Below are 24,821 nucleotides of genomic sequence, written 5' to 3'. Positions count from 1 at the left end.
TAGATAAGGCAGGCTTTGAAAGAAGGTATTTCTTTCAAAGAAAGAGGAGCCTCTTCTTGTCTCTGCTGGTAGATGAGGTCATTTTGGTTTCAGTGGGTCTGAAAGCAGGCATTTGGTGTGTTGATACTATCAAAGGACCTGAAAAGCAGATTTTTTTTTCCTCATATAGTATCTTCATTATCTTTGTATAGTTCCAGAAGGACTCACCTTCTCCTTAAAAGCTGAAGTGAAATTACCTCAGTGCAGCCCTCCTGGTGCTTCTTCCTCTGTTCCTGGTGCCGTGGTGCAGAGAAGTACCAGCTCTTGGATGCCAGCTCAGCCTGCAGCCTCTGAAAATCCAAAGGTGTCTGGTCAACCTTCACTGCTGGCTCCTCCAGCTGGTCCCAGACTGATTCAGTCCTCACCCCCACTACACTCCTTGCAGAGCACAGCACCTGACAGCTCTTCTGTCCCCACACACCCGGTGTCCACTGACACTTGTAGCCTTGCAGGGTTACATCGTCGTGCTGGTAACTACACCACTGGCCCATTCTCATCTTTCCAGAGAGCTGTTCAGATCTACAGCCAAAGATTGTCCCGAATACCCTCTGCAAAAGTAGGTGAGTGTTCTGGGATTCATAATAACCTCTGCTAGTTCAGTACAGAGACTGTGGAATAGGTAGAAATTTTACATTTCCAGAATTGAGTCTTGTTGGATGGTGCTAAATTTCTTACAGAAAGCAGGAGTACAGGATGCGGCCCTTGTTAGGTAGATGCCCTTTTACTGACCAAATGAACAGGCAATCATAAAATCATTTGGGTTGAAAAAGACCTTTCAGGTCACCAAGCCCAACAATTAACACTACCATGTCCAGGATTAACCAGGTCCTGAAGAGCTGCATTTACATGTCTTTTAAAATCTTCATGGTCTGTGACTCAACCACTTCCTTGCAGCCTGTTCCAGTGCTTGACAACCCTTTTGGTGGAGAAATTTTTCCTAATATTCAGTCTAAACCTTCCCTGGTACAACTTGAGGCCACTTTCTTTTGTCCTGTTGTTTGCTATTGCGGAGAGGAGGCTGACCCCTGCCTCACAAAAAACTCTTTTCTGATAGTTGTAGTGATAAGGAACTCAGCCTTTGAATTTTTTCAAAAAGAGCTGTGAAATTAAGTATTGTATATTTTCTTTATTATGTTACTGATCTCATCTATCTTTAGTGGGTTTAATGCTGCTCTCATAAGCAGAAGTCCTATCTCAGTCTGTGTGCTGTTCTCAGTTCTCTGGTTGTCTATCAAGCATAGAAAACTTGTAATGAAACCTCATAAGTGTTGAATACTTAAAGATGTGTCAAGACCTCCAGAAAAGAAGGATCCTGAATGAATCATTACAATATCTCGTTCTCTAGGGTGTTTCAGCACTGCCATATCCAAGGGTATCCCAAAAACAAGATTTAGAGACCTCTCATCTATCATGCTGTGGTAGAATTTAGTTAAGCAATGCAGCTTTAGAGTGTAAAGAACCTGAAGTGTAGGAGAAACTGTAGCAATTTGCATTTAGGCTGTAATCTATTTGGAAACTTTGGGGAACCACATACAGGCTAACAGCTGTGATCCTGATAATACTAATTTTTTTTTGTACTTTGATAGTATTTATTTGTTCTAGGTTGTATGTCAGGGTCAGCACACGTTTGCTAGGGTTGAACCCCTCAAGCATTAAAATACATCTTGCTTCCCAACTGAGTAGCTTACTTAAAGAGATCCATTTGTTTTTAAGGAAAAACTTTACAGATTTAACTTGGGTAACAGCTGCCAATGTCTCTGGAATTGGATGCCATTAGATACATTATAATAAAGAGAATACAGGTTTGGAATTGCTAATTGTTCATTTGGGCAATACCTATGCAGAATAGTGTATTCAGTATTCTTCTTGGTGTCTCATCCACTTTAGTGTGTCTGATGAGCAGGCTGAGGGTCTGACATGGCTCATGAAGCACATTGAAATGTTTGTTTGGTAGGTCTCCAGCGCAGTTCAAGTGGGCAGTGTGTGGGCTCAGCCAGGATGCACAAAGATGCAGAACATCCTTCCCAGGGCAAACGCCACGGGCCCAGTGTGGCAGCAGCAGAACTGCAGCAGTTGGCAGAAAAGCAAGCAGCCTGCCAGTATTCCCCAGCAAGCCACGTCAGTCTCGTTACACAGCAGGTATGTAAGCACTGAGGTAGAGTCCCTGTGCAAGGGACAAGATTGTTACAGGCTTCTGTGTGAGCACTGGGCTGGGCTGAGAGATGCTGCAACCAGTAAATCGCATGAAAATTCATCTCTGTCCTGTTGTTTCAAAGTGTTTACAGTCACCAAAATTTTGATTTTCTATGAGATGACAAGAATGTCTTGAAGCCATTTTATAGGTGAAAAGGCAGAGAGGATTAGAAAATATGTTAAAAAAATGGAATCCATGCTTTGTCTTACTAGACAATAAACCAAAGTCTTCTCAGATTTGTATTCCCATGGAATTTGCTTCCTTCTTCCTCCAGTGTGTCACCACAGTGCTGGCATGAAAGTCTGCAGAATGGGTTCTGATGTAAACTCTGTATTCCAATAACACTGTAAAGGCCCATTGCAGTACTTTACTAGCATGGGGAATGATAATCCTTTTGTCAAACATGGTGTTACATGATTGAGTTCTGATAGACTTGCACTTAGTTTCATATTTCATGTTGAATTATATCCTAAATGGCTACACACTGACAATTTTTTTGCTTTATAATATGATATAGTTGAACACATCAAAGGTGTTCAAGTTGAGCACTTCTCAGTTAATTAAGCTGCCAACTGCAGATTTTCTAGCATAGGCACTTTGCCTTGGACAGTAATTTTTTTTTTTTCTCTTTACTTGCTGGAGACAAATGATTTGTGTCTTAGTTTGATTCTTGTATTTTGGAATTACTGTTTTAGTGGTTATGTTTTGCTGAGTTTTATGAGGCATGTTTAATAGTTGCAACAGCTGCTGGTATTTGCTTCTCTTTGCTTCTTCCAATTTTATTTTTATATGTTTGGATTTTGAATAACTGATTATGCTATTGGCAATGTATTTCAAAATGTGGGTACATATTTAACTTTGGGAAGCTGAATAGATTTTTCTTTGCAGATAGGTCTTCAGTTTTTAAAGGCTATGTCAAAAAATAAAGTCCCTTCTTGTTGATGGACTTGGGAGAGAATGTGAGCACTGGCCATACTAGTGATGCTGAGGCCTGGTCTTATGTAAGGCCAGATCCTATTTAGACAATTTGTTCTTGTTTGCTTGTCTAGTAATACTCAGAGCTATCAGTCTGGTTTGCAGCTGGTTTTAAGTGAAATGTTGTCAGTAAAACTGTTTAAAAACTTTGATAGTGAAACATTTTCATTCAGGAAATGCTGATTTGTTGGAAGCTAAATATATGATGGAAACTGCCTCCTTGGATAAAAGTTACTATCTAAATGAATACTTGGGAAAAATTTGGAAATACATCTATTTCATTTCAGTCTTCCCAGAGAAGAACTTTGAAAAATAAGATCATAGACTTTTTTTTCCCTAAAATCATTCATTACCCATTCTGCTTCAACTGTTGTGGTTTGTTAGGTCTGTCTAGAGAGCCCAGTGTGTCTTCTTGCAGCCATTTGTGTAGCTATTCAATAATTTTTAAACTCCTGTATTCTTACCATGGCTAATTACTCCTAGATAAATTAGGAAGTATAAAAGGGGAAGTTAAGAGGGGAATTCAGAAAGATCTGCATGGGAAGGGCAGTGCAGTTTCCTGAGCACAGCTGTGTTGGGTAGCAAAGGAGCATACTCTGGCAGCTGAAACCTGTTTACCTAGCAGTCAGTCAGTGTAGGTATACTCGGGAGTGAAAGTGGCTGTGAAGTGCATGGAAACGTATTGGCTGCAGTGAATGTGTCTGCATTGCTTTTGCTTCTCGCTTCTTCCAAGATGCTTTCCCAAAGAAGAGGTGCGAATTGGATAGTAGGAGAATGATGGTGCTAATTTGCTTTGCAACAAGCAAACAAAAGATACTCAGCTCCTAGCAGACTGCTGATTTTCTGACTCTGCTATATTTTGTATTCAACTATGGAGTGTTTGCACAGGCTTTGTTTCAGCAGTGAAATATAGAAACGTGTTGGGTTATGTCTTTGTCGTCATCTGTCATCATGAAAAAGATCTGTGTAGAAAGGAATTCACAAGTCAATGAGAAGTTTAGAGCTGGAGTTCTATCTGACAATGAGTTTCCTTCCTGAGCCTGTGTCCATTCAGTTCTAGACATCTGCTCTCTACTGTGATTTTTCTGGCCATGTTTTTTAAATAATGCCTTTGGAGAGATGAAATCTGAAATTTGCTTAGTATGAAAATTTGGATTTAGTTGAGAACAATTTTTAAGGCAATCTGTTTTCTCAGTGCTGAATTTATAGCACATAGCAATTTCTAAGCTGAGACCATTATTTTTAAGCACTCTTGAAACAGTGATGTTTTGGAAGGTTCAGCTGTAGCTGCAAATCCCAGTGTATCATAACTAAAGCATGCAGTAACTGCTTATGTTTTTTTTTTGTTTTTTCACGTGGACACATTCTACTCTTCTGTCTGTCATTAAACAGTCATTTCAATTATTTTTTGATCCAGCCTGGATTTTAAATCCTGTCTTGCAAGAAGGGCCCAGGGGTTTTGTGAGAAGACAGGGCTGCCATGACAACAAGGGCAGTAAGAGGTGTATCAGCATACAATAAAACATAATAGTAGGAAGGCATGGCTTGTTGTTGAGGGACCTGAAACCAGGATATTGGACTTTGAACTGCTAAGCATGGATGTGGATTGGAAGCAGGGGCATTGAATAAATAGAAGTGCAGCAATTGCAGAGTAGGCTGGTAGTTTGGAAAGTGATTTGCAGAAGAACAGGTACTGTTGAAGCTACCTAGGAGTGTTGGCATGGTTTTAGATATGGGTAGACCAGGATTTGGCCTGAACCAGGAAGAGGGAAGGCAGAGACAGATGAGACAGAGAAATATGTGGGAGAGGATTTAGTAAACACCTGGAGAGAACTGGAAAGTCAAAGACTACTGGTATGAGATGAAAGGGGGAAAGGCTTGAGATGGGAGTGTTTGAGGGTACTGGGTTATGAAACTCTGATGGCTTTAGGAAAGGAGAATTAAAGGATGGAAAACTGAGAGGAGGGTAGAGAAAGGGCTCATATCAGGGTCACTTAATTAAACAGGGCACTACTTTCCTGTACATTTCTAGACAGGAAACTCTGAATTGTTGTTTTCCCCCTTTTCACTGTGTTTAAACCACTTGAAATATGATAGTATTTTTTAAAAAACATTCTTAAATAAATTGGCATGAAGATTAGAACATTACTTGCCTAATAATAAAAATAGTACAATTGTTTAAAGCCATTCCAGAAACTTGGAGTTAGTCTACCTTGTTGGAAAGTACCTGGCTGGTATGAAAAGGACTTGATATATGGATTTAATTATGTTTCATGATAAGATTAGGACCATTGATTTCGACGGGGTGTATGAAAGAGTGACTTGAAAATACTGGTGTTGCTGTGGACTGTATTTTTGTGGGGGATTTTGGTTTGTGTGTTTTGGTTTTTTTCCCCTTGAGGGCAAGAACTTCTATGTGAGAGTTGAATGCATTGGTTCCCTGTGTTGTACCAAGCTGTGTCTTGTAGGCTGGGTTTCTCTGAATACATACCTCCTTCCAAGAGCAGCTGGGATGCTTATTTTCCATTCCTGTTTTTGTGAGAATTGCTTCTGGTATCCATATAGTAGTGTGGGTCTCTGGGGTTCCCAGGAATGTAGCCTCAGCAGCTGTGCTTGGAATGGTGCTGTCATTCTGATTGGGAATCCATCTCTGTCCCTCTCCAATTCCTGCTGTTCTTCACTGTTTTCTACCCATGTGCAAAGCACCTGTTTTGTGTTTCCTCTTTTACACTCTTGTTTTCTAGCCTCTGTATTAAATTAGTTTATTATTACGTTATTTTCTATTGACATAATTTTATTGATGTTATTGATACTACTTTATTATTTATTACTAAAATACTAATGTCCAGAGGGAAAAATCTAAGTATCTGGTGAACTTTGAAAACGATGTTTAAGATCTATTCTCTTAAGAAAACAAGATTTTTGTGTTTACCTTGGCTTTCTGTCTTGTCAGTCCTTTCCATTCACTTCTGAAAGATAGGAACTTCACACTGATACTCATAAAATATACAATTCTTAGCATATGAGAGATGAGGAAGGTAAAGCCTTACTGATGTGCAGTTTTGTTCTGTGATAGTTTTCAGTCCTCACAGACAGTTGCACAAAGTGTGTAGGAACATTTTGCCTTTCATTAAGTTGTGTGTTTCTACTATTTCTATTTTTTTTTCCTAATAATAAAGCTCATTTTGAGATTATGACAATAGTAGGAGTTAGGTACCTCTATCCATACTGCTTCAGACATAGCCTGATTTTTGCAGTATTTGCAATCTAACTATAGTACTCTACAGCATCCAAAAATAGGAAAGTGTGCATCTTGTTAGCTACCCAATGTGTCTGGGAGTGAGCAGCAGAGATCTCTATGGTAAATGTGCCTTTCAGGGTCCAGCATGAACCAGGTAAAGCAGTGGCTGAGTGGGCTAATAAGGAGGTATCTGATCTCCAATGGCCATAAGAAAGTGAGTAATCTATTATGTCCTATCTATTAGAGTTTTTTGAACTGAGAAAAATAACTCTCAGTTTAACTTGCTCATATTCAAACTTCTAAAAAGGTTTTTGATTAGCTTTCAGCAAGTGCTGTGTCTGTAGGGTGATAAAGGAAGTTTTACTACAGGTCAAAAAAAGGCAAAAAGCAAACAAAAAATAACTAGTCAATTTGCTGTATAGCAAGGGGATGACTGAAGATGCATAATACAGAATGTACATGATCCAGTGTAGAATTAAAGGTTTGAAAGGAGGAGGTTCATAAGGACATTATTAAGGCATTTTATTACTTAAAGAATGAATTTGAAAGCAAGTTATTGCCAAGTAATAAAGGGTGTGAATTTACAGTAAATTAACTATTCTCTAGTGTTCATCCGTGTTTGTGCAGCTCATGTTTACTACATGAGGTAATTTCTTGTTACCTTCAGTGTAATGTGGGCTGCAAGAGTCCCATGTTCAGTTACAATGAAGTTAGGTGTGTGCTGTAAACTTAAACTTGTGCCTGCCTCCTGGGAATTTGTCACTATGATTGCATTCTTTTTTTGATTGTTATGAGTAAAACTAGTAGAAGTTTAAGAGCTGTCTTAATTGGGCTAGACACTGGCAGATGAAATTCAGTGTTTACAATTAACTGACTACATGATAAGCAATAATTTTAGCCTCTTGAATGATTAATCTAAACTTTATTTCTTTAGGGAAGAAAAAGAATATTTCATTGAAATCTCAGTGCATATACCTGTCTTGAGTTAAACAGAAAAGTCAGCAAAGAAAACTGATTAGTGTGTTTAAGGAACAGGATTGGATATATATGTTTTAGTGTAAGCATCAATTGCACAACCTGTATTTCTAAAGTGAATTTAGGAGAAATAACTGTTTAAAGTTATTGACTGCAAATGCAGTTTTAATGAGATGGCAAAAATGAAGTTTTTTGAGGGAGGAGACAAGTGTGAAGGAATCACATAGAGCAATGAAAGACAAGGTAAATAAAGTTTATTTTATTCATGTTTCTCATAATAAGTAGAGAATATTCAGTTTAGCAAGAAGATATTGGAGTAAAAAATGATAGTAAAAGTGAATAGTTACTGTCACAGAATTTATTTCCTTTCTGAAACTTCTGAAAAATTAGTAGGCCATAGTTTAATCAGAGAGAATAATGAGCATTTTGCAAATGATAGATCCCTAGGTTTTACCATACAGAAATAAAAAAATCATTTGCCTTATCAATAAGATGTTTGTTATATGCATGGAAACCAAATTTTTTTTCACCTTCTGAGATGTCAGACAGGATAGTGAGTTTGCTGGGCCATTGATCTGAACTGACCTTTTCTACTGAAGAACATGTGCTGTGCTGCTGCTTCCATGTTTGAGATTTTATTTGTTAACATTGCTTTACTGTAGTCAATCTTTTCATTATAAGTGGGTTTCTGAGACAGTATGTGAGGAGCTCAGTATGTGAAATTGGTGATTTCCCTAGTTATATCAATTGGATGCTTGCTAATTATTTTTACAAAGTGATGATGTCTTTGTTAATATGTGCAGTGTAGCGGTTAATGGTGCATGGTAAAACAGTTTTTCAGTTTCCCAAAATGTTCTTGTTCAGTTTGCCCATTGCCTCGCGTGAACCTAAGATGGTGACAGTACTGTTGGGGACACAAGGCAGGTATGTTGGTGGTGAGTTGGGGAATGAGGCCTGAAGATAGAGTTCAGCAAGCCCATTTCATTGGAGAGGAGTTTTATTGCCTTTCTTGCCTTGATTTTATGATGTAGAGCTCTTAGTACTTTGTGACTTCTGGAGAGCTGAACTAAGAGGGATATTTTACCTGTACCTAGTGTAAGCCATTGGTGTTTCTTGATGGACAGATGGATGAAGGCTTATCCAGACTACTTTTCCTTTTATTCCAGGCTTTAATCTGAAGTCTTTATTTCATGTGTGTTTAGCATAAAATATTTCCATGTGTTTGCATTGCAAGACTTTCTGCAGGGAGGACATGAAAATACACAGCATGTGTGTACATCCAGAGCCAGGTGGCTGGATCCTGGATGCATATGAATATTTTTCTTTGTAAATAGCATGCTACTTCTTTCTGAAGCATGCTATAAGGTAAAAATTCTTCTGCAATGCTGTATCTGTGTGAGGTCCCTATCACTGCCTGGTGGTGGGGGGGAGCTGGAGTTGATATCTAGCAGGCTGTAGCACTTCATAGTTATTAATGCTAGGGAGCTGAAGAATGTGTTGAGTTGGCCAGCTTGACCAAGAGAAGGAGGGGAAACCTGGTGGGAGCTCTGACTCTGTGTGTGTGTGTGTGGGAGAGTAAGAGATTTCAGGTCCCAGCTATCATCAGGAATAGCTCCAATTCATGCAGCCGGGGAGTTTAATCACAGGGATAACATCAGACCACCCAGGCAAGGGCTATAGAGAGCTGCCTCCTCCTGTGCTATGCAGCCAGTCAGTGCCCAAGATCCAGCAGCCAGGATTCCTGCAAACAGATCCAGTGAAGGATGGGGCATTTGTCTTATTCTATGTTTTTCATTTAGACAGAAGGTAGAAATGAGCAAGAAGCAGGTGAATTTGCTAAACCTTAGGGCCAGGGAGAGGGAGTGAGGAAGAATTGAATGGAGCATTTTACAGTCCCAGTACAGGTCCCAGTGGGCATCAGCTCTTTACTGTCTACACCTGAACAGCACAGCAAGAGCATTTCTTTTAGGGTGCAGCAAATATTTACACAAATTTGGTGAGGCTGTTTTCCCCACTGAGGAATTTTGGGGTTTTTTCAGTGATGATCTCTTGGTTTGACTCAACCCACTTTATCTGAGTCTTAGTTTTAGTTTCCTTATTGTGACCATTTCTTTGGTTTTTACACTCCCACTGATGGAGAGAATGGGAAGTGTAAAGAAAAAAGGCATCTTACTGTAATTAGTGAGAGAAGCAAGAAGCAGGCAATCACCTCTGAGGGACATTTTTCTTTCCTCTCTCACACCTCTGCACTGCTGCAGGGCCCCATCTTCTCACTCAAGCTGTTCACACAGGAGCTGGAATTACTTTTATTACTACTGATTTGTAGCAGCACTAGTAATGTAACCAGTTGGTCTCAGCAGAGGTTGTAGGAAGTGAAAATATCACTGTACTTTCTGCAGTGCTTATGTTGAACTTCTTCTGCTCTGAGGCTCCACAGGGAATAGAAGCAGAGGGTTTTGTTATGATGCAGCAACATCTGCAGATAGTCACCAAACAGGCCAGGCTGAGCGGCTAGGTCTCATGTTATGGGAAAGATTACACCCTGATCATCAAACTTTTGGCAGGACTGTGCCTTGTAAAAATCACTCCCACTGGAAGTTTTGAGGCAGAGTGTCTAAATGAAAGCCTGACTTTTTTAGGAGAAGGAAGAGGGGGAGTTCAACCATCCACTGCAGCAGCACTAACTTGAATTTTCTTTTTTCATTGTTAAATGGATGCATATGCTGGAGACACTACAAAGGAATTTGCAAGTTTGTCAGGTTTCCCAGGAATGTCTTTGGCAGGTCTTTGTCTGGAACGTTTTCTGGAGACTGGAACACTTGTGCTCTGTATGCATATGTATATCCTGTAAGCTGGTAAGCTCAGAGAGCAAAGAAGGAATGTCACAGGCCTTTGGCCAGATCAGCCTTGGTACACACACAGATTTCACACTTTCCCAGCCTGTTAGCCCCAGTTCTTCCCTCCTGGCCAGTTGTTACTGCAAATTCAAATCTGTACATAAAATGAAGCTGCTTTAGTATGGAGTGCAGTCAGCAAGATGGCCTCTGGGTAACAGAAAGATGGTTTTAGAAAAATCTGTTTCTATTACCTGATTTCCTCACAGAATTTGGAGTGGTACATTTGTTGCACTGCTCACACAGTACTTGTGTGTTCGTGTATGTTTTATTTGTGATTTGGGGTTTCCTTTGTCTCTTAAGAGGCAGGTTAAAATTGTGTGATTTCCCCCCACCATACTGGGATAGTCTGATGGATTTTCCAGTATCTTGATGCATTAAGGAAGGCAAGGCAGCTGGACTATTCCAGTAGTACTGGCAGACCTGCAAGCTGTGTTAGACCACGTCATGGTAGCCTGTCCTGGATCCCAGATGTACCTGGGAGCTCTGTGGTAAAGCAAGGAAAAGGCAACACACTCTAGGGTGGGGACAGGTTAGCAGTGAGTATTTATATTGTTGTAGCATCTAGTCAGTCATCTCTGAAGGCTGAAGGAAGAAAAATAACTGAAAGAGTACAATATTTTTTTTTTTGCCCTCCACATGGCAAGTTCTTAGCTCTTCCCTTCTGTTAAAGATTTCATGGATCTTGAAAGCCTTAGGGGGGTATCTGTGTTTGAGGAAGGCTGGGCAAGTGAAAATACTTGTGACTATGAAAGCCAAGCAATGAAAGAAAAAGCACATTTCATTTGCAAGCTGTTGGATAATGTTGACATTGCTGGATGAACAATAAGTAATAAAATGGAGAATTAGGGATTCACTGAAGGGTCTTGAAGGAGTCAAACTGGATAAACTTATGGATACATATGCTTACAGAGCATATGGTAAAAATAGATTGAAAGGCAAAGGAGAACACACTACAAATGATGAAACGTTTTGCACATTTTCAGTTTTTAAGTGGAATGGTTCCCTCTTTAAGCTCGTGATACAGTGACTCATCAAAATTTAAGGATTCTGGTCTGATCCTATGGCAGAGGAGTAGTGATCTTACATGTATCTTATCATGATCCTTGTCCAATCCTTCTTTAAACAACAAGGTTTCTCAGTAAACAGTTTATTCATGTATGCCTTTGTTGATAGGGTATGTTGTGCTGAAAATTGTCTCCTCCTGTTTCTGACTTGAAAATTTTATCATTTTGAAAGTTTTTTTGGAAGACACAAAGTAGGCCTGTGGTTACTACATTCTTTTAGCATATCTTTTGGGCTTGATATATGAAATATATCTTGAGCTCTGGACCACTTCTCCTCCTCACCAGTCAGAAAGATTTAATTGGAAATGTGAGATGTGTGAACTGCAGAGGATGCAGTGTGGCTCCAAGTAAGAGAAGTGATCTTTAGACTTTGTAGATCCCCAAGCTCCACCACTTTTTAGGCAACAAGATATGACTGGCTTCTGCCAGAAAAGTGCTAAAACTGCCAGCTGGAGAGGATCAAGTAGGCAATTTATAGTGTATTTCTTGTTGTAACATGTTGACCAGTGAAACTTTGGATCTGCTGTTCAGGATGTTGGTAATGAAAATTTAACTTGCTTTTTACTGCCTGCCAAGAGGGGCAGAGTAACAACTTCTAGTGGTGATGTGTCCCTGTTCACCCTGGTTGACTCCTACAAACTAGCTAGAGAAGCATTCAGGCTTTCAGGAGGCTTTTCCTGAATTCATGGAGGCTGATCTGCAACACCCATTATTATTATTATTTTCTTTTTCTTATTACTATAATTGATGGCTTTAGCTTATTTCAACCATTAGAGAAGATAAAAAAGAAAATACTGACTTTATTGTAGAAAAAAATATCATTGAATATGATAATGGGAAACTCCTGAAGGACTAGTATAATGTAAATCAGAAAAGTGAAAGATATTAAGCTCTTTTTCTGAATCTTGCTTGTGATTTCGTAGAAATACTATACAATGGATCTTTGTCTGTAGACTGCTATTAATTGGAAGCAAATTCTATCCTGAAGTTTTTATTCCTATCTGTACTTGGAGAGTTCATATTTCATATTGAATTTTTAAAGCAGATTAACAAAACCCCCTCAACTCCTATATTCAGCACTTTGGGGTATCATTGTGTTGTGGCCTTGCTTTTAGTCTTAAAGTTTTTTCAGAAATAAATTTCTCTGAATAAGGCATGACCATAGAAATGAGTTCTTCTAAGCTTATGTGTCTCTGCTGGCAAGACAAGCGTATTGCAGTTGTAAACTTGCCTTGTAACATTTAAAAATAAATGTAGAAACGTATTTCAGCATTATGCAATAGTTTGTCTTTTGGCTTATTAGCATTGTATTGAAGTAAATGTAGTAGTACATATAAGTACTGTTTCTAACACAGGTATCTATTGATATGGCTGTGACAACCCACATGTTCTTCTCCCCTCTCTCATTTTTTCATGTTGTATCATAAATGGAAGGTACATCAAGTGGGCTCTTTTCCTTCCTTGAGATCTTTTGGGGATTTACTATATCATGGTGTTCTTCAGTCAACCTGTTCCTTTCACCTTCTGACATCTTTGCTGTTCCAATCAGTTTAAAAATTGTAGCAGAACTTTATGAATCCTTCTATCATGAGATATTAGCTGTGTATTGTCTTGCCTTTTACAAGGTCCACAATGAATGTGTAGATGTGACAAGAGATGTTTGAAGACTGGGATGTTTGAAGTGTGCAGTGCAGGCCACACAGGTCTCCTGTCATACTGTCAGTGTCAGGAAAAATATTCTCAAGTCCATCACTGCTAATGAAAAACAGGAACCTTACCAAGCAGCAGGAGAGTTCGAACCCATCTTGTTGCAACTCAATTTGAAAACTAATTTAATTCTTAAAGGTCCACACCAATAACCATCTTCTCTATTGAGCCCTACTAGCCTTCCTTGGTTTTGGAGAGATTTTTTTTTTTATTTGTTTGGTTTTGCTGTATTAGTACTGTTCCTGAAGCTACAAGCTCTTCTATATGGATATTTTGGTCCAGGTGCTCTGCATTACCTTTTACACCAAAGTACCATCTGATTTGCTGCTAAGTGTTTGCCTCTGTAAAGGGAAGAATGCAGTTCCATCCGATGCACAGGAAGACTAGAAAATGAAGCCAGTGCTGAGCACAGATGTGTTGGGGGTGCCTCAGTAATCCTCCCAAACATCCTGGCCAGTTAATTATAGCAGCTGAAATGTCTCAAAGCATGGCGCAGTAACAAGCAGTAACACCTGTCTGGGTGGCCTGGCTGCAGCTAAACCTTATATTCTTGCTGGTGCTCTCTCTCTTTCTGAATCCTTTGCCTGTTTTTAATCCTGGTGTAGTTTAAACACCTGTCTATCTGGAATGCGTGAAATGTCGCTATTACCCATGCTAAGCCATTTGCTCACCTGCTTAAAAAGACAGCTTTCAAATAAGCAATGATACATTGATACAATGATAATTAAAGAGGAAAGCATGTCACAGTCATAGAGTAGGATTGAGGTAGTAATTTGTCAGACTAAATGGTTCTTGGCATCAAGATAATGAGGAGAGAAAATTGGATGAAGTAATCTTCATTTCACACATTGGATGTGTTAGCAAAATGGTGATCACTGTTGCTGACAAGCTAAGAATTGTATATAACCTATTTTATTTACCACGTTGCCTTCTGTGTTTGCATCATTTACCATTCTTCCTTCTTTTCAGACAATAAATTCTTTGTGACCAGCAACTGGCATTGTTAGGTATTTGTATAGTGCCTGGCACAATCAGAACTAAATCTAATTTGAAGCTTTCTGTTACTGCAATGAAGAGGCTTTAAATTTTAATTAAATTCTACACAACACAGCAACATTAAGGGTGAGGTAGAGGCACCAAAATGTCACCTAATACTGTTGTCTATATAAGGTGGGTAACACTACCCATTGCTAAGCTTGCCTGATAATGTCCGTCCCACTGTAAAATCTTGTCTTAAATTGCTTATAGTGTTCTGAAACTTTATTCATTTGAATTAATGTTTTCTGTGCTTATTGTTCAGTTTTCAGAACACTTAAGGCAAGGCAAAGTATTCCAGCCAAAACCAAGTCTGGATTAAAAAAATAATTTGTGCATTTTAATACCTACAGAACTTTTCTTTTAAATCTCTTCATCTCTCTTACTTTGAAATAGCAATTTGGAATTCTGTATTTTGTTGAATCTTGATTGCAGAGTAACTGTTTAAAAAGCTTTAGGTGTAATATACTGAGCAAGACCTGCTAGACAGTCTCAGCTTCCTGAAGGTTCCCTCCACACTGAGGATGCTAAACTGAATTTCTCTCTATTTGCACCTCTAATGTACTTTGGCTTGAGCTTCTGTTCTCCTGTGTTTTCAGTAACCTGGTCCATGTTGGGTTGGGGTCCTGTCTGAGTTGACTGCAGAATTAGGAGTTCTGCCAGGTGTGGAGAACAGCTAGGATATGGAAGCTGTGAAATTTGTATCTGGATGTAATTTAGGAGAGGACACCAAGAACCAATCAGACAGAAGAACAGAAGTAGATGGATTGGTAATGTGGTAAGTGTGGTCCAGTGAGTAGCCCACATTCAAGGACTAGATGAACAAAGAGGTTGGCAAAAGGAGTGGAATGGGGAGGAGAATAAAACCAGAGCTATGAGTATATAGGACATGTGAGAACCCAAGAATGGAAGTGTGGAAAGACAGATCAAGTAATTACTCCTCTGGAAAGTTCCAGACCTGAAATAATGTGGGTCAGGGTCCAGATGTACTGGGGAAGCTAGTGCTGGAAGTCTGTAAGAATGAAACTGTACTGAGGAAAACAAGGAGAATGACACCTGAAATGCAGAAGCTGAGACTGTGTGAGAATAATGACACACAGATGAGGAACAAGAATGGGAAAAGATAGACCTGAGAAGGGATGAGATAATAGTGTCTGCTTTTGGAGAAGTGGGTAGAAGCCTAGTGTATAACCACTAGAATTTAATCCTGTCCAGAACTTGAAGTAGGAGTTCTGAACTTAGAAAATGCTTAGGTGCCTTGTACTACTAAAACACAGGAGGGACAACCTACTGTGTTGTCAATGGCAATGTTTATGGTGCAGAGTTCAGTGAGTGGGCTGTCTGTAGTCCTGAACAAGTCCATTTTAAGTATGAGTGTAGTGAATTGCAATGAATATGTACTTGTTTGAGTAATTGCACACAGATTCTGTTCAAGAGCATTGTTAAGCTATGCTTAAGTCACACTTTGTGTCTTAATAAACATCCTATTTGAGATCTGGAGCAGGTGCAGGGCTAGTTGTTAGACTCCTCTTTCTGTGTCCTATGTTTCATTGGACACATGCTTTCCAATTGCTACAGAAGGGAGGAGGGCCAACACAGGTAAGTCAGCTTCACCATATGATCCTAAGCATTGTGCAGACCCTGATGTTTCTGCTGGTTCCTAAAAAGTAGCATGTGCTCATATGATTTAAGGTAGTTGTATGTCAGAGCCTGACTGGGAGGCCTTTGCCAAGTTGGCTTTTCAACTTTTCTATTGTTTTGTTGGTTTTTTTTTTTCCCCAAAATGTAAACTGTTATACTGCTGTAGTAGATCCACTGCATTATGTATTTCTTCAATACATCAACAGATTGTGTCTGCATACAGAGTTTGATCTTTCAAGAGTATAAGCAATACAGGAGGAATGCTCAGAGAAAGAAACAATGGAATACATGTTATATGCTTAAAATCTTACAGGTTTTAGAGCTTGATGTTGCAAATGTGCACCTAACATGATCTTTGTGCATTTATTTGTGTGAACACAATATTTGTAAGTGGTTCTGTGAGCAGTTTCTTTAATGTTTGGTTGAGTTTTGGTTTGAATTTTATATCCAAGGTACTTCTGCTTTTGGGCTGTGCCTGTATGTTTGTATAGAGAGGGGTAGAGACAGGGTAGGTGTGTATGGTTGGCTTACTGACACAGCTCACCACGACTGGAGAGATACTCTGGTCTTTGCTCAGTGTAATTTAAGCTTTTGATCAATGCATGTGGAGTTTATTTTCACATGGCAGGAACTTTTTTACTTTGGGATTTTTGCCCCATATTTGTCCTTTTCCTCTTCTGTTCTTCTGTGAATAGAAGGGTTGTAATTTTCATGCTGGCCCCTGAATTCATCTCAGGCACAGTGGATGTTGGTGTCATCACTCACTGCTTTATGCAACTAGCACAGTGCTTTTGTATTTAAATATTTTCATATTCTAGCAATTTCACTTCTCTTAGTGCATACGCTATCCCATTTACTTAGTGATACCTTTTTCTCTTCTCTTAGCTTTTAATTGTCTCTGATAGTTTGTTTGGGTTTGTTTTTGTTTTGTTTCCCTTTTTTTTTTTTTTTTTTTTTTTCTCTTTAGTTAACAAACCTGGACTTGGCAAGTGGAGCTATAAGCAAGGGGAATGCAGCTGCCCCACAGAGCTACTGGTCACCACTCAGCAAAAGAGGGTCACTGTGGCCTGTTCAGTCAGACACTCATAGAGATGACAAAAGATCTGTCTCTTCAGCAGTCAGGTAAGTTAAAATTCCTGATCTAGCTTTTTGAAGAAGAATGCAATGCACTCATTGCTCATTTGTAATTTGTGTTTGGCTTCTTGCTCAAATGCAGGAGCGTGTCCAGAGAAGGGCAACAGAGCTGGTGAAAGGGTCTGGAGCACAAGTGTTATGTGAAGCAGTTAAGGGAGCTGAGGTTGTTTATCCTGGAGAAAAGGAGTCTTGGGGAGTGGGGGGGCACAATATTGCTCTGTACAACTCCTTCCAAGGAAGTTGTAGCAAGGTGTGTGTTGATCTCTTCTCCCAAATAACAAACTCTAGGACATGAGGAAATGACCTCAAGTTCCATCAGGGGAAGTTTAGTTTAGATATTAGGAAAAATTTATTCACCAAAAGGTTTGTCAAGTATTAAAGCAGGCCACCTAGGGAGGTGGTGGAGTCACCTGAGGGTTTTTAATACATGTGTAGATGTGGTACTTAGGGACATGTTTCACTGGTGGACTTGGTAGTGCTAAGGTTTGAGGATCTTAAAAGAGCTGGGTTTGAGGATCTTAAAAGGAGACTCTTTTCCAGCATAAACAATTCTGTGATTTTAAGGGCTTAGTAATGGTTTTCTCTCTGGTCTAGAAACTAGCCCTTTGAAAACAGCTGTGTTCCCAGAGCTGTCAGGTTCATGGTAAAATAAGGGCATAGATGAACATGGTGGCTGAGAAGGAAATGTCTGTTTTTCCTTGATCATTTCCCATCCTTGCATCTGTAAGTTTAAGTTTGTTGGCATTGAGACTTATATGCAGAATGCAAACTTAGACCTGATGCTGCAAAAATCTCCACTAAGTCCTCATCTTTATGCTTTTTCCTTGAATATCAAGTGTAGATTGTTCAAAGATAGAGCAGTGTTTATCAGAGTTTCTTTTCCAGATGTCTTCTTTATACTCTATATTAATTTTGGGCATTGGAATTTATACTTATGGCTTATACACTCCTGGGAATCAGGACTGATTCTACAGTAAAACCATTCTTCCTGTGATTCAAAGAGCAGCAAGATTTACTTGCAGGAGTCTGAATCTTGGAAGCTAGGAATAAGGCACACTTGCTGCAGTAACCAGGCTGGAATACAGCCCAAGACTGCTGGAGTTTTGAATTCTTCCTTTGTCACTCCAGTAAATAATACTGAGTCCTTTGCCTAAATGTTCTTTTTTGTCTTCTAAAACAGGATAATAAAGCAGAGCTTCTCCAAGACATGAATTTAGCTCTGGAAAGCACTATGTACATGAAAATACTGATTTTTATCACTAGTGCCTGAATGCTACTGGAAGATGGAGGGAAGTGAGAGAGGCAGAAACAGTGCAGAAGGCATGTGATCTGAGTGGTGATCCTTTCCCAAATGGGTCCTTCAATAGAAAGATTGTAATGGGATTTGGAAAGCTCAAGTAAAATTGTTCTTATTTCATCAGTCACTACTTTTCATCCTGCCTCAAGAAGAGGAATGCGAGAAATGAATTCCTGGCCTGTTTCTGTTCCAGCACAAAGTTTGCCTCAGGGGTTTAAAGTTATTGAGAGAAGTGGTGGTGATTCTGCTCTTGGACCCCATCCAGGCAAGCTATTACCAAGTCCAAATAAAGAACCTATCCAACAGGTGTAAATTGCCTTCCCCTCCTACATGGCTTGGGAGAGCAGCAGCATGCAGGCTGTCCTAGCGCGTCCATTCCCTTTTTCAGCTCAGTTTGCACCTTTGCATGGGCTCACAGACAGAGCTGCAAACCCCACCACTAATGCCCAGAACTCCACTCCGAATGACTTCCAGGGTGGTGCCTCATCTGGCATTATGTGCATAGTTTAACGCCTTTAAAGTTTGTGTTTTATTTTGTATAGCAATCTGATAATACTTCAGAATTTTCCAGCCAGAAGATTCCATCTTCAAACTTTTATCAGTCATTTAGTCTTTCATTACTTCAGTTGCTCTGTTTTCTATCCTCAGAACAAGAGTCAGAAAGATGCCTTAAGACTCCCTATTATTTTATCTTCATGGCTCCTTTTATTGAATGGCTTAAATACTGGAAGTTAAGAGTTCTGTGTAAATCTGGAAATGAAAACAAAAAATTCTTGAGGCAGTGCTGGATTACTTGGTCTGTGAGCTTCTGCTTAATGAGAGAATTCCAAACGGAATATCAAGGTCATGGTATATGGGGTTGGCTGTCTTGTATTGTAAATGCCTTTTTTGGTACTTGATTTGTTACATTGGAGCAAACAATTCATAGAGGGTCATCTGATGGGTGTCAGCCCGTGCTCAGTGCTGGATGACTGAAGAAAAGCTTCCTGTTTTGAGATTGAGATTCTCATCTGTCAGTTGCAGAATTCAGCAAGGATGGAATTGTTCTGTGAATGGCTCTCTTATCTGGCTTGCACTTAGCTCCAGTTCAAGCATCGGTCTCTGAAGTGCAATCCTCAGTTTTTGTATGGCTCTGTGCTGCTGAAGTTGGTTAGAAAATTTTGGTTTGATGCTCACAAAGCTGTAGGATTCAGGCTATTCTTTTAATCAAATCATCTTCCCCTTTAATTCCCACTCTCCCACTCTCAGTAGTGACTTATCTAAATGTATCTCAAAAGAAGTTATCCTTTCTTTTGTCAATTCCTTTGCATGAGATAAGGTGCTTAACTAGTGGTCTTCTTGCCAAAAGGCAAAGGAGGTCTTGTGTTTGCAATACAGAGAAAGAGGATGGTTCTATGTTAAAATGTTATTTTATAAATCTACACTTCTGTGCATTTTGAGGGTTTTTTTGACACTTTCTATAAGCATTGACACTGTTTCCACTCAAATGATGGCCTAGCCTGTTGCTGCACCTCAGACAAAGAAGCCTGCAGGGCTGCACAAGAGGTGAAATGTTCCATGATGTATGTGGCCTTACTTCTGACTATGGTGACGTGACTGTCAACTTCTGCCACATTTGCTGCAGACCTGCCTTTGTTGCCCTCTGTATATCAATGAAATTGTGCCAAATCTGTTCTTTCCTTCTTTAATCCTAGTCCTGTCTTAGTGCTGTATCTCAGGTCTGTCTCAGCTTCTCACTCAGTCCACTGGGCAGGATTGTCACTCTTTCATGTTGTGCTGTAAAGGCATTACATATGATTACATGTTTTGTAGTAGAGTTATTAAAGATTACCATGTATAATTTTTATCACAATTTTAGTAATGTAATCCAAGGACCACAACCATGAATGTGATTCCTCATTATCCAGTGAAACTATGAGTCAACTGAAGCCAAGACCATACTAGAGCTGCTCTTGAAAAAGCATTTTTCTGAAAGCATTCTTGGTTTCATAATAAAGGTAAAAAATCAGGTGTTTAACAGAATGAAACGTGTTGGTTCAAAACATAAAGTAGCTTTGAAGTACCTGTTAGCAAATAGCTGAGTAATCCCTAGTTGTAAGGACAGTAGATGGAGGTTAGTAGATGTTTCTGGCACTGGAATTTGCAGCTGCTGTACCACTTGTTTTTTTTTTTGAAAAAGACAGTGGATTTTGTCTCTAAGAATTACTTGGGTTCCACAAGTCACTAAATCTCTTAAGACCTGGACCAAAACCAGCAAGAAAGATTTCTTTCTATCTGGTACAGATTTGTGTTTTCTGTGGCCACCTTGTATTCAGCAGCAGCTATCCTTGCTCATGTTCATCTCATAGGGGCAGTAAATTGGCAAGAATTCAGCAGTGAAATGGTCAGTGTTTTCTCAGATCTGTTTCATTAGCTTCCTGCTCATTCATAACATTTATCTCAAACCCGAAGACTGACCTTGCACTTCTGAACTGCTCAGCATATTTTTTCCTTGGATTTTCTGACAGGCTTATCTAATTTGGTTAAGGGCAGGCAGGCAAGCTTCCTTGTCATCAGTCAGAGGGTAGAATGGCAGTCGAATTTATATTAGAGAGCCTGTGAAGGGCTACTGCAGTTTGAGAAAAGGGATTCTCCTCTTTTCCTTGCTTGACATGTTTGAAATACTCCTTAGCTCATAATTTCTGCCAAGGTGCTCAGGTTCATCAAGAACTGTTTTCTTGGTAGACTTGCCTAATCTGGTTTAAATTTATATAAACACATGCTTTTTAAATTTTCTGATCTGTTTTAAGTTTAATTTACTCTGGTATCACTCTCAGTGATAATAATAGCAACAGCTCTCGGGACCTCACAGGCTGTGTGCACATACCTGCTGTATGTTCAGGTTCCCAAACAATCTCTGCTTTGGGTATTTTCATTTTTATTTTTCCCTGCCTAGAAGTATAGAATAGGGTGGAAAACCAGAAGGTGCTGTCTAGACATTTATTATCTCAGATGCTTCTGGGTCACATTGCATATATTTACTGCTCATGTACAAATCAACAATGTAGGTGCAGGAAATCCAGTACTACTTAAAGAGCTTCCTGTGCCTGCTCTAATAGAAAATATGTATTAATTTATATCCCAAAAATTCTACAGCAAAAGGATTGTACATTCTGCTCACTTGCACACCCCATTTGACAAACTAAGATTGCTGTGCTGCATCCCCTGACAGTCTCCCAAATCAGGACCTTCCTTTTAATTGCTGGCCTTCCTTAGCCTTGGCTGGGTAGTGGCTACTTTATATTCTGATTCCCCACCTAGTGCCTACTGCTGCTTCATGCTAATTTCTTTTACTACTAGGGGTGCATGTACTATGTCTTCTAGGTTTCAGATGCTCTGATCACACCAAGTATCTTTTCTTTGGACTTACAAGGAAGAATCCCAGGTCTCTTTTGAGGGTTTTCTCTGAGCTGGTGTATTTGGCTTCTGTAGTTTCACTGAATCTGAGTTTTGCCAGAAAGATCCCAGACAGCAATCACCAGCTAATTATTGTTCACTGGTCTCAATCCTTTGTGTCAAAGGGGTAGCTGGCTGTGTTTAACATGAAGGGAAGGTGAAAGTGGTTTTGTTGTTTCCTCAGTTTTTATTTTAAATTTTGGAGCTGTAGAATATGAAATAAAAAATCATGCTTGGACCCTGACTAGACAGGCTCTGAAGAGCAATGAGAAGAGGGAGACTGAAATAGACAAAAGATGTGCAGGGTGATTCTTATGATGGGACAGTCTTGCTTTTTTGCAAGACTCTTGAGCTAGACTAGGGTGGGCTTAGCATGGCAGAAGCAGCATGGGTCTTGCATTTGGGGCTGTGGGAGAGAGTTAACTATGTATGGGCTTGCAGGTAGAAGTAAGGACTAGAGAATTTCCTGGGATGTTGGCAGCTAATGCCAAGTTTTTATAAGAATAAATATCTTCTCTGTGTTACATATGTGTTGCCTTGTAGTTCTGGGTTGATGGTAACTTTATTCTCTTCCAAATAGTTGTTTCAAGCTCCCTGCAATTTCTTGAAAAGTGGAGGCTACCTGACTGCTCTCCAGTGCTGCTTTTGCCAAGTGTTCAGAGCCTATTTGTTTGCACAGCATCTAGGTGTAAGGTGATTTGGAGGCTCTCCTATGCTGATGCCTCTGGAGGAGATGAAGGGAGGAAGCAGAGCAAGCACTGAGGGTTACAGAGGTCCTCAGTTCAGTCTGAGCAAACTGCAATGACCTTAACACCTCCCTGGCTAAGCACTACAGAAGTGCCAGAGCAGCAGCAGCCCAACAGCACTGAGTCCAGCCCTCTGCTAGCATAGCCACGTGTCTGTTCCTTGTTCCCCACCGTGCTTACTCTCTTCTCTTTTCTCTTTACCTTAATGCCTGAATTAGTTCCATTTCTTTATTTGAGGTGGAGAAATAATTGAGGGTGTGTTCAGTGATTTTTCTGTGATCTCTGTCTGCATTGCCTCAGCAGCGCTGTTGTGCTGATTCTACCTGTGGTCTTTGAGAGGCAGCATTTCTGAGAGCCCTGAATTTAGGGTTTATTACTTCCTGCTCAGAGGAGGTTTGAGGAGGGCAAGTAAAAAATAGAACTACTACCTGGGTAGCTGTACATTTTTACAAGTCACCCTGTTTCCACTTTGTGCATGTTCTTCTCCCTGTGCATCTGTGCATATTTGTGCCTGAAATTCCTGCCTTAACAACCTCTTACCTTTAGTTAGTTTTTCTCCATGCATGTCTCCCAGGGTCACCAGTGATAACTTGTTAAGTGTGGAAGTGAACTGGCTGACTTAAACTTGAGAAATACATGGCTCACCTTGTATATTTTTTTATATATATATATATATATATTGGTCACACTAAGGAAACATGTTGTCAGGGCCAATTGCTCTCCATCCTGCTTGGAAATTGCTCTGGACCTCAGCACTATGGATTGGCAGAGTCCTTAAGGATCCCTGCTTCCCACAGCTAGGCCTTGGCTCTGTGTGTCTGGAGCCTGCAGGAGAGGAAAGGCGGAAAGCTCGTGACTTGCCCAGACAGTCTGAGGCCTGGCCCTGCAGCCTCGCTCCCCAGACGCTGTTGAGTCGGACTTGGCTGGCAGCCGCCGCGCTGTTACTTTTCCAAGGTAATAAGTGAGATTAATCACAGGACCCTTTCCAGAGGCAAAGGAGGTTTGTGCTGCATGCAGGGAGACCGTAGGAACCAGTGCTGTTGAGCTGGAGGTGAAAACTGAGGCCGCAGAGCAGGGCACCAGTGAAGTTGTGCAAGTGCGGCCTCTCTACTCAGCTGCCCTTGGGAAGCGTTGCTGGAGCTGCAGCCTGCTGCCTCCCCTGGATGGGCCCTGGCTGAGCAGGGACCACTGCCACTGCACTACCTTTGTCTGCTGGCCTTGCACAGTTACATTTTCTGCAAATAACTCTCAAATTTGAGGGGGAACAAGCTTCTTTTTGACTACGTGACTTCCAGAGGATATAAGAGGATCTTTCCTACTATTCCCTACAGCAAACTATGGAGAGCAAGCAGCCTATGTTGATAGGTGGAAGAGAGTGACAGGGGTCTCCTACCTTCTCCCAAACCAATACTACGTAATGATTTTGGGTTTCCTCTTTTCAGCTGCTTCCACAAATTGACCTTACCCAGATGTAAACACAGGATTTGCTATCCTGGACTGGGCTGCTAATCTCTTCAGTTCTCCCATCCTCTGCTTCAGAGCAACTATCTCCACTGTCATCAGTACAAAAAATGTTCTGATGGGCAGCAGGGAAATTCCCTTTCTGAGAGGAAGAGCGATGAGGCAAACGCCATAGCCCTGGAGCGCCTGTGCACGCAGCAGCTACGGTCTCTGCAAAGGGCGGCTCTAGCTGGGCTTACCAGCTGCTTGAGGCTGTAGTGGATAAAAGCCTCAATTTTTGCCCTCTAACTGCTAACAGCTGGCATGTAGTTCTTGTAATACTTTGTTCTCCATAGTCTAGTGTGGATATTATCATTAATCATGTATTTTACCTTCTGCAAAAAATGTAGTCCCGTTGAATTGTAGCAATGAGTTCCACAGGTGGTGCATATTATGCAAAAGTTCCTTTTTAAATTTTTTTCCTGATTTTTGCCAAAAGTCTGTGTACCTGTAACAGGATCACATGAAGGCAAACAGAAATGCTTGATTTATTTTCTGCCCTATTTATTCTTTATCTTTTTATCATCTCCCTTCTTGTGTGTCTCTCCTAAACTAAAGTTCCATTCTTTTCAAATTTTAAATAGAGATCTCCCTGGCCCTCTAATAATTGTCTGGCTATCTTTACAGAGATGACAAGAAATGAAAACAGTACATCAAGAAGGGGTAAAATGCACTAGTGTTATTTACATGAAACTGATATCTTTAATTTCTATCTTAGCTTAGATATAGGACTATCTTGTTGGTTTCTGAGCATGCTAAACACTGAGTTTTTTATTAATATGCAGTTGTTTTTCTTTGATTATTGCAGTAAATGTTGAATGAGCAACAGGTATAAGTAATCATTTTTTCAGGGATTTTTTTTTTTCATTCCCCATTCCTTGCTAGGTAACTCTTCTTTTCCTGCACCAGTGGATTTTGTTGGCTGTGATGGAAATTGGTGG

General features: G+C 40.1%; 1 protein-coding gene across 8 annotated transcripts in view; it reads left to right on the top strand.

Annotated features, from left to right (window-relative positions):
- Nucleotides 1–24,821, top strand: part of TTLL5 (tubulin tyrosine ligase like 5) — a 130,850-nt gene that overhangs the window by 56,674 nt on the left and 49,355 nt on the right. For 6 of the 8 annotated variants that reach the window (XR_008431700.1, XM_053946967.1, XM_053946965.1 and 3 more), the window contains 3 exons: nucleotides 192–599; nucleotides 1,994–2,178; nucleotides 16,736–16,890. Coding sequence is in view for 7 of the 8 variants with exons in the window: in XM_053946967.1 (XP_053802942.1) it covers nucleotides 192–599; nucleotides 1,994–2,178; nucleotides 16,736–16,890 (748 nt within the window). In the remaining variant the exon portion in view is untranslated. Of the gene's footprint in view, nucleotides 1–191; nucleotides 600–1,993; nucleotides 2,179–16,735; nucleotides 16,891–18,082; nucleotides 18,222–24,821 lie in introns of those variants that run through there. The other 2 variants (XM_053946970.1, XM_053946971.1) reach the window with 2 other exon arrangements.

The sequence above is a fragment of the Vidua chalybeata genome, chromosome 6 (assembly GCF_026979565.1).
Source record: "Vidua chalybeata isolate OUT-0048 chromosome 6, bVidCha1 merged haplotype, whole genome shotgun sequence".
Lineage (NCBI taxonomy): Eukaryota > Metazoa > Chordata > Aves > Passeriformes > Viduidae > Vidua > Vidua chalybeata.
The sequence above is the reverse complement of the archived record's forward strand: the minus strand, read 5'-3'. Positions and strand labels throughout refer to the sequence as shown.